This window comes from Dasypus novemcinctus, chromosome 10 (genome assembly GCF_030445035.2).
Source record: "Dasypus novemcinctus isolate mDasNov1 chromosome 10, mDasNov1.1.hap2, whole genome shotgun sequence".
Taxonomy (NCBI): Eukaryota; Metazoa; Chordata; class Mammalia; order Cingulata; family Dasypodidae; genus Dasypus; species Dasypus novemcinctus.
Window position 1 is genome coordinate 110884324 of NC_080682.1, and position 14099 is coordinate 110898422.

At 38.2% G+C, this 14099-nt stretch overlaps 1 protein-coding gene across 3 annotated transcripts in view; it reads right to left on the reverse strand.

The window, feature by feature from the left end:
* Positions 1–14099, reverse strand: part of RSF1 (remodeling and spacing factor 1) — a 156933-nt gene that overhangs the window by 34030 nt on the left and 108804 nt on the right. For 2 of the 3 annotated variants that reach the window (XM_058306035.2, XM_058306033.2), the window contains exons 6-8: positions 10368–12136; positions 8372–8578; positions 254–358 (exon numbers count right to left, since the gene is read on the reverse strand). In XM_058306035.2, the coding sequence (XP_058162018.1) occupies positions 254–358; positions 8372–8578; positions 10368–12136 (2081 nt within the window). The remainder of the gene's footprint in view (positions 1–253; positions 359–8371; positions 8579–10367; positions 12137–14099) is intronic. The other variant, XM_058306034.2, reaches the window with a different exon arrangement.

Below are 14099 nucleotides of genomic sequence, written 5' to 3' on the forward strand. Positions count from 1 at the left end.
GAGGGCTTCTGAGAATTACTTTGTAAAAAACAAGAAAGAAAAGATATTAAAAGGCAGCTTTTTCTATAAGTTCTAACTAATTTCACAGATACGCAAACAAGAGGTAAGCACAATTTCCATATTGCTTTGAAGATTAAAGATGTTTGGTGGCTGCCTAGAAGTATTATTGTTTTTTTTTTTTAGAAGTATTATTAATATGAATATGAACTCAAGGACAACTTGTTAGAGAAAAACAGAGGAGGGTTGGTCATACATGTTGGCAAGGGGGACAAAACCATTCTCCATCGGGGATGATCATCAGAGGAGGACGGAGGCAGGCAGTGTGATAGCCACTGTCACAAGAGTCACACAGAAGAATCTGAAAGCACACAACATATTAATGTCAACCTAACTCAATGACTGAACTTAAAATAAAGACAGTTCAATATTTCTAATTACTACACTGCAAGACACACTTTATTTATAAAGCATAATATAAAAAAGCTCTGATAATAATAGTATCATGTCATCTTTAAAAAAATGCAGCATACACTCAAAGAAAATGTAAAGCTCCCAAATTTGGTAGAAAGTGGCAAGTCCTTCCTGAAATAGTGTTAGATTCCCTTATAGAGAGCCATTAGGGCTATGACAACTTCTTTTTATAAACCTTTTTTGGTTATATTAATATAAAAGATTACATATTATAACCTATCTTACCATAGCATTCCTGCCCCCCCAAATGGTTCCCCCTCGTCTCTTGGCTCATTTTTTTTCTCATTTGTGCTTGTTGTGTGCTCATTGTTTTGAGGTTTATTTGGTTTATTTGTTTTGCTTGTTTTTTTTCCTTTAGGAGGCACCAGGAACCGAAACTGGGATCTCCTGTGTGGGAGGCGGGTGCTCAACTGCCCCCTTCTCTCCCTGCTCATTTTTTTCTGCTTGTCGTTTTTGTTTAATGTCTGCTCATAGATTGTCTTCTTTAGGAGGCACTGGGAACTGAACCTGGGATCTCCCATGCGTGAGGTGGGTGCACAACTGCTTGAGGCACATCTGCTCCCCTACCATAGAATTTAAAAAAAACAATTTTTACTTTAAATAATATTTTAATTACCCATCTGTAAGAAACACCCATGGTTCCTTTTGTCATGCAGATTCAAATAAGGAAGGGAATGAGGTATAAAAAGAACGAACTATAGTAAGGACCATCAGGTTCCAATACAAAGGATAACAACAATTAGTTTTTAAGTTGATATTTTATTTTTATTGTTACTTGAGTTTAAGATGACTAAATCTCTAAACTTAAAATGGTGTTCTCATAAAAGTTTTCTTGTATCAATTTTGAAGTAAATATAGAGCTTAAATATTTCAATTTCTTTTGCTTTTAAATATTTAAATTAATTCTACTTTGAGAATTTGAAAACACCATATTTTGAGACACACAGTGCTAAAAAATTTTTACTAAAAAAAAACCCCGCCCTTTTTATTTCGAAATAATTTGTTATAGAGAAGAATCATAATGTACAACATTAATGTTAACATCTTATATAACCACAGAAAATACATCAAAACTAAGAAATTAATATCAGTATAGTATTACAGAGTACAGATTTTATTCAGATTTTCCCACTTTTCCTATTAATATCTTTTTTCTAATTCCAGGATCTAATCCAGGAATTCACATTGCATTTAGTAATCATGTCTCCTTATTTTCATTTGATTTCTAACAGTTCCTCAATTTTTCCTTATTTTTCATGACTTTGATAGTTTCAGAGTGTGTAGAATCTCCATCAGTTTGGGTTTGCCTGATATTTTCTTATGATTAGAATGGGGCAATGGGTTCTGGAGAAAAGTACAAGAGGTGAAATGCCCTCCTCGTTGTTTCATATCAGAGGTACATGATATCAGCATGATTTATTATTGGTGATATTAATGTTGATCATTTGATTAAGGTGTTGGCCACAAGTTTTCTGCACTGTAAAGTTACTACATTTCACTTTCCATACCCTATTCTTCTTAGAAGTGCTAAGTCCAGCCCACACCCAAGGGAAGGGTTGAGAACTAAGCCCCATTTCCTAAAGCGACGAGTATCAAAGAATTTTAAGAATACATGTTAAAATAACCACAGTAATTAATAAATATTGGTGAGATATCTTGAAGCTCAGCCAATAACTTTTCTTTTTGCTTCATTTTTAAAGAAGCTGTAGAATGCATACATGTGACATTGAAAATATCGGGGATTCCCATATACTTCCCCAGTCCCCTTCCCACACTTTTCTCCCCATTAAAAACAACTTTCTTTAGTGTGGTACACTTGTTACAGTTGTTGAACACATATGAAGAATTGCTACTAACCATGGTCTAGCTTACATTATGGTTTATACTTTGCACCACACAATTTTATAGGTTTTGACAAAACGTATAATGGTCTGTATCTGTCATTGCAGTATCAGGCAGAACCATTCCAATGTCCCAAAACTGCCCAACATTACATGGATTTTTCCTTCCTTTCGCTTCAGAACCTCTGGTGACCACTCTCTTTATATCAATGATACAAGTTCTCCCATTACTAGAATAATAAGTATACCTTGGTCCACAACTGCATTCCTTCTTATATTTCTTCATTCCTCAATCTTGAGGATTTTGGGATTGTGATATCCACTCTGCTTCTGAGAGAGGGCTAAGATCCCATGGAGCAGATGGATGGAACTTTCTTGCTTACATTTTTGATACTCTGTTTTTCAGGATGGGAGTTGTCCATGATCATTCTTTTTTCTCCCTGAAGTTTACCCACTAATTTTAGCATTCGCCAGTGGATCCTGCCTGCAACATTACTGTGGTGTTCTAATGATAAATTTCTCTCATTCCTTCAATATTTGGTATTTGAAAATTTTCTCTGAAGAAAACGTGTTACTTCTTCCCCATTAATATATTCAATTATTTATATCAGGATAAGCAATGGATAGTTACTTTATCTGTGTTATAATTTTCCCTTCCCAAGTCCAGGAGTCAGCCATTTCTTCAAGAAGCCCTGATTCCTTTATTAGAGAATGGAATTTAAAATCTAAGCTCTGGGTACTAGATAGGCTCACTGCTACAGGCCATCAATTTTTTTTTCTCCACAAAATTATTATGTTTTATTTATGATTGGAATCATTCAACAAAAAAGCAAAATCAATGAGCCTAAAAAAGGAACTAAGCTGCTGTCTAGAAGGTTCCCCCATCAATGTTTTTAAGCCCTTTCAGAGGACAGAGCTAGGAAATGTATGTATGTATAAAAACCCGTGTATACACACACCTCTATATTTCTTTATATTGTCTATATTAAAATAAGCTTATACTCATACTGATATTTCTGACTCTAATCTAGTATCACAGAATTCATTATAGCCTTGGCCTTGCTTATGTTATTTGTATCTTCTTCCTCTGAGAGTGAGAAACATGACTCCTATCTAAAATTTATTTGTTCACCTCTAGAATACATGTAAAGTAGTTACATAATTACTGAGTCATACCACAGTGGGGGTGGTTTAAAGGTAGAAAACTCCCTTCCCTTTCGTTCCTACATTGTATTACCACTCATTCCTAATAGCCAGACTTCAACATGAAGTTATTTTACTGTTCAGTTATATGATTGATTACATAGGCATATGTGAACTAACTTGGTAATCACATTGTTTCTATGGTACCAAGAAATCTAAGTTTCAAATAACAAAATTACAATAAAACTTTTATTTTTATTTATTTTTTATTTTTTAAAAGATTTATATATTTATTTCTCTCCCCTTCCCCTTCCTGCCCACCCCCGCCCCGCCCGGGCCCCAGCTGTCTGTTCTCTGTGTCTATTTTGCTGCATTCTCTTCTTTGTCCGCTTCTGTTATTGTCAGTAGAACAGGAAACTATGTTTCTTTTTGTTGCGTCATCTTGTTGTGTCAGCTCTCCATGTGTGCGGCACCATTCCCGGGCAGGCCGAACTTTCTTTCACGCTGGGTGGCTCTCCTTATGGGGCACACTCCTTGCGCGTGGGGCTCCTCTATGCGGGGACACCCCCGTGTGGCGCGGCACTCCTTGCACGCATCAGCACTGTGCATTGGCCAGCTCCACATGGGTCAAGGAGGCCCGGGGTTTGAACCACGGACCTCCCATGTGGTTAGACGGACGCCCTAACCACTGGGCCAAGTCCACTTCCCCAATAAAACTTTTAATATTTAATTTATCCCCGCATCTCTCCCTCTCTTCCTCCCAGTTCCCAGGGGTCTTATTGTTATTGGTAAATATGCTTTAGAACTAAAGAATGATAGATCCTACTGCTTCCAACTCCGTGGAATGAAGGGCTATGCGCAGGGACGTATCAAGCAGTACCAAACAGGAGATTTCTGCATTGTCCGTTTTAATCCACACACCCAGTAGCAAGCACAAGACTAGCAGTCACCAACAGTTCAGGCTTAAACCATTCTTTTTCAGCACTTTTTACTGAATCACTGGGCATGAATGATCTTGCTGATAACGTGAATGCACAAGTTCCCATGAGTGGTGCCTGGCTTAGAATCTGCTGCATTGTTTTCCGCAAGCATCACCTGACCTGTCTTTACCATATACAGTCCCTCCCAGATCATGGCCACAACTAGTTCTGAGTCATGTACTTCACCAGCCCGGGGAAGAATGGGTGGTCTTTCCAGTGAACGTTAAGTGCTGCTTCAGGTTTTCCTCAGGGGCCTGAAGGGAGTTTGTGGTCACGAGGCTGAATTGCTTCTGCTCAAAGTGCTTGATGATCTTGCCCACTAGGCTGTACTACACACCGTCTGGCCTGATGGTCATGAAGGTGCACTCGGTATTGCCCGTGGTTCTGCAGGATGTGAAGGCCAGTCAGGGTGCCAGCAGGCATGAAGCCACAGGTTACAGTAGGTCATGGACCTGGGCCTAGGGATCTCAATTTATTTTAAAGATTTGTTTTATTTATTCTACCCCCCCGCCCACCTGCACTCACTGTCTGCTCTCTGTGTCCGTTCACTGTGGGTTCTTCTGTCTGCTCATCTTCTCACCTTCTCTTTAGGAGGCACTGGGAACTGATCTTGGGACCTCTGATGTGGTAGAGAGGCACTCATCACCCAAGCCACCTCAGCTCCCTGGTTTTGTTGTGTCTCTCATTGTCTTTCCTCTGTTTCTTTTTTGTTGCGTCAGCTCCCAGTGTGGGCCAGCTCTCCACGGTGCAGGCCAGTTCACCTTCACCAGGAGGTTCTGGGAACTGAACCCAGGACCTGCCATATGGTTGACAGGAGCCCAGTCACTTGAGCCACATCCACTTCCCTCAATTTATTTATTTTTATTTTTAATTTTTTTTAAGATTTATTATTTTTATTTATCTCCCACCCTTGAGGCTTGCATGCTGTCTGCTCTCTGTGTCTGTTTGCTGCACGTTCTTCTGTGCCCCTGCTTGTCTCCCCTTGTTGCGTCATCCTGCTGCACCAGTTCCCCGTAGGCATGCACCGTCACTTCTCCGCAGGTGCAGGCCGACAGCTCTCCGCAGGCACAGGCCAGCCTGCCTTCACAAGAAGGCCCTGGGACATGAAGCCAGGGCCTCCCCTATGGTAGATAGGAGCCCAACTGTTTGAGCCACAGCTGCTTCCCTCAATTTATTTATTTTTTAAAGATTTATTTTTCATTTATTTCTCTCCCCTTCCCTGCCCCCCCCCCCAACAGCTGTCTGCTCTCTCTGTTCACTCACTGTGTGTTTCTCTGCGTCCGCTTGGATTCCTGTCAGCAGCACCCAGAATCTGTATCTCGTTTTTATTGTGTCATCTTGCTGCGTCAGCTCTCTGCGTGCACAGTGCCACTCCTGGGCAGGCTGCACTTCTTTCGCGCTGGGCGGCTCTCCTTATGGGGCACACTCCCTGCGTGTGGGGTTCCCCCACACAGGGGACACCCCTCCGTATCGCGGCACTCCTTGTGTGCATCAGCACTGTGCATGGGCCAGCCCATCATACGGGTCAAGAGGCCCTGGGTTTGAACCCCAGACCTCCCATGTGGTAGGCAGATGCCCTATCTGTTATGCCAAATCCACTTCCCTCTCAATTCATTTATTTGTTTATTTATTATTATTCTTTTTTAAAGATTTATTTTTTATCTATCCCCCCCCCATTGTCTGCTCTCTGTGTCCATTCGCTGTGTGTTCTTCTGTGACTGCTTCTATCCTTATCTACAGCACCGGGAATCTGTGTTTCCTTTTGTTGCGTCATCTTGCTGCTTCAGCTCTCCATGTGTGAAGCGCCATTCTTGGGTAGGTTGCACTTTCTTTCACGCTGGGCGGCTCTCCTTATGGGGCGCACTCCTTGCATGTGGGGCTCCCCTACGCGGGGGACACCCCTGCGTGGCACGGCACTCCTTGTGTGCATCAGCACTGCGCATGGGCCAGCTCCACACGGGTCAAGGAGGTCCTGGGTTTGAACTGCGGGCCTCCCATGTGGTAGGCAGATGCCCTATACACTGGGCCAAGTCCGCGTCCCTCAATTTCTTTTTAAAACAGTGTTTGTCTATACTCTACAAAAATGGTAGAATCCTATTAAAAGAAATACTACTATACAGGAATTTTCAGATTTCCAAGCCTCAGTCAATGGTCCCTAAGAAAGTTTCTGGAAAATCTCTTAGAGTTCTACATTAATTTGTGAAATATATGGCCTTTTTTTTTTTTTTTTGCTGTAAGCTCAATGAGGGCAAGGGTCGTGTTTTTCTAGTTTAGCATGTGATCTCCACCACTTAAAAGGTTATAGTAGCTTGATATTTGCAGTGAGGATTATCCTCAAGCTCTTGGCCTAAGAAACCCACTACTTCTGAGATCTTCAATTTCCAATGTCATTTTTTGTTGGCACAATAACCAGCAATGGGATTTTCACAGAGCATTATTAAAATTACCTAGTAAGAAAAAAATCCCATGTGTTCAAAGAAGGGTGGAACTTTCACTTTTCCATGTTTTACTTCTCATTTCCTCACATCTCTTTTGTCACTCTCAGCATATTGCTGCCTCCATTAAAATTCACTCTCATTGTTTAAGGGTGCATTAGCAAATGGTAGGGAGAGAAGATAACTTGCTTTCTTCTTGATGTAGAGAGCAAAAAAGAAGACTGCTATCTTAAATCTCCTTTTAGCCTTTTTCCTCAAAAACAAAAACAAAAACAAAAACTTGATCCAACTTTCATATTCTTGATGAAAATGCTCATAAAAACACTTAGATCTCTAAGCATAATTTCAACCTCTATTATTCTCAGAATTGAAGTCATTCTCTGGTCTAAGTTATATCTTTTACTCTCTGAACTACTGGGAGATGGTAACTTTCACTGACAAATCTAGTGTTCAGATATCTCTTTAACACTGAGGAAGTAAATCAAAATCAACATTAAACTAGCACATACGGATGTCAGGAACTGTACTAGGTAACTTTACAGAAGTTGTTAAAAATAACCCAAAAAGATGTGGTATAAAAACGTACAGAGAATACATCACTAAGAAGCAGTTAGAAAGAGGATCTGAATTCAAGTCTGCCTTAACGTATGATTTCCCCATCATACCACACTGCTTTCTAGGAAAATAAATCCAGGAGAACCATTTCACATGAAATTTCCAAACTTTAGAGGATTCCAAAAGTTTCCATTCCACCCAATTTTACCCATGCAGAAACATCTTTCTTTACATTTCTTTCTACTTAATAGTTGGTTTGTCTTTAAAAAGTCAAATATATTTGAAGGGATGGATGGTTACATAGCAACAGTGTTTCTTCAATAACTCGTCAGGAAACACGAACTATAAGTCATACAGATTAGGAAAAATGGCTTCATGATTTAGGTCACCTTTGAAGAATATACTACCTGGGTAAGAAAGCTTCATGTAAATCTGTTACTGTTTTTCTCCATATATTTGGTCTATAATTTCTCTTCAGTTTTTTTTTTCTCTCAGAACTGCCTATTTATTAAAGTTTAAAACCCTAGTAAATTACTACTTGACATATGTTTTTGCAGAAAGGCAAAGAGGCCCTCAGCCTAATATTTAAAGCTGGCATTTCAGAAATATCAAAGTAAGTGAAAGGAAAGGAATAAAAATGTACTGATAAAGAACAAAAGAAAAATATTTAAATAAATTTGTCCATTTGTGAGAAGAGATCAGGGATGCATCTTCATTTAGTAGATATTTAATATATGAACCAGGTAGAACAGAAGCAGGATCCCGGTTCTTGGTCTCCTTTGAACTGAATTATTATTTCAGAAATAGAAATAATGTTACTTTGTAGCAAACCAAGCCCTGAAGCATTAAAAATTCAAATCATGATTAAAAACGAAAAAGCTGGGCTGCTCTGGGCAAGTATGGCATGCCTGTAATATAAACATTGTTATTTAGGTCAGGTACGTACTAGTTCAGGATGGTTTGGAAGGCCACATTTTTTACATGGTTCATCATCATCTGCTGGGATGGCTTCTTCACTTTCTTTTTCTTCTTCCACTTCTGAAGCTGCAGATGATTTCTCACTGTCAGACCCTTCACTTTCATCATTGCTGGAATATTTCCACCTGCCACGTGTTCTAGAACCAGTCCATCGAACTTTGCCTTTGGGTTTTACCTTGTATAAAATAAAAAATGGGGATAATTTGATATAAGAATTATTAAGAAAACTTCTCCTGATTACAGAAGTATTACATGTCCACTTATGAATAGTCAATACACACAGAAGAAAATGAAAATTATTGTAAACTCATCAACAGATATACCTAGTATTAAATTTTGGTATATCTTTCCATTCTTTTTCCTATGAATTTGTTTTTTTAAAAAAATGGGATCATAATGAACATTCTGTTTTATAAATACATGTCCTAGTCATAAACTATTCTCCAAATATCAATATAAATGGCTGCATAATATACCATCACATAGCTGTATTTATCGAATCCCCCATTAGACATTTAGGTAGTTGTTTCCCATTTTTTCCACTTTCTTAACAGTATATCCTTGTAAATATAAATTTTTACATACACCTCTGTGCCTCTGTGGTTAGGATAAATTCCTCGAAGAGGATTCTGGGTCAAAGGCCATGTATATTTTAAAGGCTATGTAACAGAGTAATGACTACAGCCTCACATATTGTATGTAAAAGTATAAATCCTGTATTAGAAAAGACTTTAAAACTTTTAAATGGGTTCGAGAATAAGCTCTCGTTATAAAATGCTTTTTATTGTTTGGTTTCATAATCTTTTAATTCATATATAAGTTCATTTCTATACCATAAGACCCCAGCAAAGGATAAAATATCTCTTAACAACAGAAAGATGAAACATTTCAAAAGTAAATAAATAAAATAATAAATTAAATAAATAAAAACTTATGTCAATAAGTTCATGGAACAAAGGAACAACTTAAAACGAAGACTCTGATGTAAATAAAAATTAAAATTAGCACTTTTAATTACAATTTTATTATATTAAATTATTATAATATACTACCATAAACTAGCTAAAAACTTCTTGTCTTAGAATATGAGGGGCAGAGAAAGAACTCTGGCTACTAAGAGTAATGATTAAAATGGGGAAAACAGACACTCTCATAGAGTGGTAAAAAGAGAGTCTATTAAGGGGCCTTTTTGGAGGGCAATGTGGCAGTAGCTATCAAAACTTAAAATACACATGCCCCTTGACCCAGCAATTCCAATTCTAGGAGTCTATTCTAAAGAAATACTCACTCATGTCCAAAAGGATCTTCAATGCAGCATTGCCTGTAATAGTGAAAAATTGGAAACAACCTAAATGTCAATCAATAAGGGAGTGGTTAAATCAACTGAGGTACATCCACATTATGGAATAGTAAGTGGTCATTAATAAGCAAAGGTATACTATATCTACTGACATGGAAAGAGTTCAGAGACACATTGTGAAGTGTAAAAAAATCATAGAAAAAATGGCCATATTTGATCCAATTTATTTTTTAAATGAGTGAGTAAATGTTTATGCACATACACATGAATGCATGGAAAAAGGATTGGAAAGATATGTACTCCAAACTGATAATGTTTATGGGATTTTTTTTTTTTAATATTACAGCTTGGGTATTACTCGAATAGTTTATAAAAAGAATGTATTTCTATACAATTAAAACATGACCGGAGTATATATATATATAAAACCCTTAAGATTATACAGTCTAAAATTCTATCAAAAAATAAAGCTTAAAAGATGACAAGAATATATAATCTGAAATTTGATATCTGGGGATAACTACTGAGAAGAGAGATCTTAGATATAGAATAAAAGATACTTTTACAAGTTATCTTCGAATGACTAGTTCTAGTCAAAACAAAGAGAGCTATAAATGCAATTCAAATATTTCTAATAAAAAATAAAGCTCAGAGAAGTTTTTACCTTGCTTACTTTAGAATTTGTATCCTTCTCTGGTTTTTTCAAATTTTCTTTTTTGTCTGTTTTTTGCAAAGCCGCTGACTCCTCTTCTACTTCATCTTCTTCCCCTCTTTTTTTCTCAGCTTTCTGATCTCTGATCTCTGCCACTTTCGCAGTGGGCCTAGATATTCTTGGGGACCTCCTTAAAGTTCGACCCACATTTGCTTTCTCTTCTTCCTTTGTTGTTTTTTCTTGCTTTGTTTCTGGTTCTACAACTTTTGATGGAGAATCTGGCTTCTTCTTCCGACTGGATATCCTAATTGTTAATTTGATACCCTCTTTCTGCCTTTCAGAGGTTATCTCTGCATTTTCTGAGGCAGTGTTTTCTTCTTCAGAAATCAACTTATATTTAAATTTGCTTTTCTGCATAGAACCTTTTGCCTCAGAAAGATCCTCTATGCCAGAGGAGTGGGCATTGTCCAGACTATCCATTTCCATCTTTGTGGACTCAGCACTCTCTTTTATAATATCTGAATCTGTTTTTTCCAGGAATTGACCTTCAGTGGAACTTGTGCTCTGACACTCTACCACTTCTTTCTCTGAGGCTAGTGTCTCACAGAGACTAGTCATACTAGACGGCGACATCTCTGCTCCCTTTGGAGAGCCTGACTTCTCTGATTCTACAGTAGTCTTTGGAAGTTCTTCTGGTATTGGACTCAATCTTTGTGTGTCCTTTTCAAGAAAAGGCTTTTTTGACTTCTCTAATTTTTCAAGGCAATCTAGGAGCAGTGGGCGCTTATCCTTCTTACATTTGGGAGACTTCTCTTCCACTTTCATGGTACAGGATTCAGCAGTAGATAAAGCAGTTTTTAAAGAGAGATGTTTTGTTATCTCAGAAGTCTCAAGAGAGGTTTCCATTTCTGAAGGATCAGATTCCTCTCTCTGCCCTTTCTGACTCTGGGTCTCTGAGACTGAGACTGAACTATCTGTATATTTCTCTACAGGGACAACTTCCTTATCATGGTCACCTATTTTTATACTTGTTATGACAGAATTTAAGGACTCTGTTCCATTTCCTTCCATGATGCCATTTTTTTCCTTAGAGAGGCTACAGCCATCTTCCTTTGTATCATAAAACCTTGTCTCTGTTTGTTCTGTCTTAAAATTTGGAGTTACTTTTTCATCACCAACTTCTCCATTTACCAGTTGTTTCCCCTCAAGGCCCAAAGTAGTGATTGCAGAGATCCTTTTACAAGTCTCTTCTTCTTGTTTTAGTTCATCTTTCAAAAACTCCTTTGTTGGAGTAATTGGTTTACACAAAGGCCCTTTGAGTGGACTGTCAAAATCATCACTCAGTTTAATTTCTCGTTTTTTTAGTGGTATCTTGGCTTGCTGGTCATTTTTAAGTTTCTCTGTTTCTTCAGTAGATTTTTCAGTAATTTCTTGAGAAGACTTAACATTGCCACCAAACTCTAGCCTCTCAGGCTCCTGTGCCACGAGTTTCTCCACATTGCTTCTGGTATCTTTAGGGTCTACTCTACATTCTTTCACTTCAGCCTTAATGGGTTTGACATTTTCCTTGAAGGAATCGCTTTCTTCTTTGATGATCTTTTCCCCCTCACATTCTGGCAAAGGTTTTTCTAGCTTCACTATGACTGGCAGTTTCACATGTTCTTTTTCATCTTCTTTTTCTATTTTCACAGTAGTCTCTTCTAGAACATTGGGTGTAGAAAGGTCTTCTGAATCCACTGGTTGCTCTCCAACTTTCATTTTTTCATTTTCCTTCTGTTCCTCTAAAAACCAGAAAAAGTTTAATTACATGAATAGAAGCACTGAAGGTTATAAAATAGAAAAGTTTTACTATAAAATATATTTCCACTTGAAGTTTCTTGAGAGATAGCTTTTGTCATTGGACATGTCATAATATTTGACAATGGAGAAAATTACCAAAACTCTGAAGCATGACTTTCAGGTATTAGGAAAACTGTTATTTAAAAAGTCTCAGGTTTCTGCTTTATACTTTGAGCTTTAGTATTCCCTACTGAATAATATATTTACACAATTAAAGGAATTATTCAAGCTCAAATGATGTCTCAAAAACATGAACTGAAAATACTACAGAAAGCATTTCTAAAACACCATATTTGTTTTGATAAACTGACAACTGTTCTTCTCTGCAAGTCATTGAGCACTTCATTTCACTGAGGTAACTAATAATTTCTTGGGAAAATATATGTTTTGTTTCATTCATTTCATAAAAGTAATACATACTCTGTACAGAAAATGAAAAATAAAGAGAAAAAAGTTGTCCATAAACCTACTTCAAGGCATAAATTAATATTTTAGGACACTTCCTTCTAATTTTGTATGTTTCTTCACAAATTTGAGATTATACTATTCCATTTCTTTCAAAGTGAGTTGGGAGGCCATTCTAGAGGTTATGCTTATGCAGGTCTCAGACTTCACCAACTGCCAGTTAACAAAGCCTCAAACAAAAGTGCTCCAGAAGGCCAAAGGAACGTCCAGGCACCACAGGCAAGTCACAGCCATAGGAAATCAATAACCCATCTGCAGTCTTTCTCAGGGAATGTACGAAAAGCTACTTCCCCAAGATAATATATTTATAATCATATATGAAGTCCCTAATCACGATTCTTCTACATCTTTTCTTGAAGAGATTCTGTAAAGTTTTCAATTTACCCGTTAGGTATATTTCTCGAGACTTCAGCCTTTGGATTGTTCCTATGCAGGCTGAGCCCTGAAACCCAGCATTACGCAGCCAACTCCTACTCCCCAGTTCCCCGGGCTTGCCATGGACAACTAACGAACTGAGGATGATAAACGAGCCTCATCCCCAAACCAAGAAGTAACTTCAGCTGCAAGCAAAACAACTGTATTCCTCTGTGCCATAATATCTACGTCCCATCTCAGCCTGAAGCAGTCTGAGCTGAGATTATTGCAATTCCCTCAAGACTGAGGAATGAGCAAAAATAAGGGGAAGTGAAACCGTGGACTAAAGTAGATTTATTGTTATTATAGCTATTATTTTGTGTTACCTGAGTAACTTGTAACACTGATGAATAAATTTTTAAATTAAAAAATTAGCATCTTGTATGACAATAAAAACTTCTTGAAAATTCAACTTAATAATTATGTAACATTTTTCAATGTGGCTATAACACAATTTGTCGGTCATCATTGAACATTTTATAAGTTAATAAATTTTGTCAATTCTTCTTTTATACTGTATTGATCATACATTCTGAACTTCTATAGAGTACCTAACAGTACAGATTTAAATATTCATAACAGGGAAAATGTGGCTCAAGTGATTGAGCTCCCGCCTACCACCCGGGAGGTCCCCGGTTTGGTTCCCTGTGCCTCCTAAAAGACAGAGCTGGCACGATGGGCAGGTGTGGTAAGCTGACACAACAAGAGATACAAGAAGGAAAACATAATGAGAGACAACAAAGCAGGGAGCCGAGGTTCCCAGTGCCTCCTAAAGAGGATAAGCAAGGGGGAAGCGGATTTGGCTCAATGGACAGAGCATCTGCCCACCACATGGGAGGTCCAGGGTTCAAACCCAGGGCCTCCTAACCTGTGATGAGCTGGCATCAGCGCAGTGCTGATGTGCACAAGGAGTGCTGTGCCACACAGGGCTGTCCCCCGTGTAGGGGAGCCCCACGCGCAAGGAGTGCATCCTATAAGGAGAGCCACCCCATGCGAAAAAAGTGCAGCCTGCCCAGGGTTGCACTG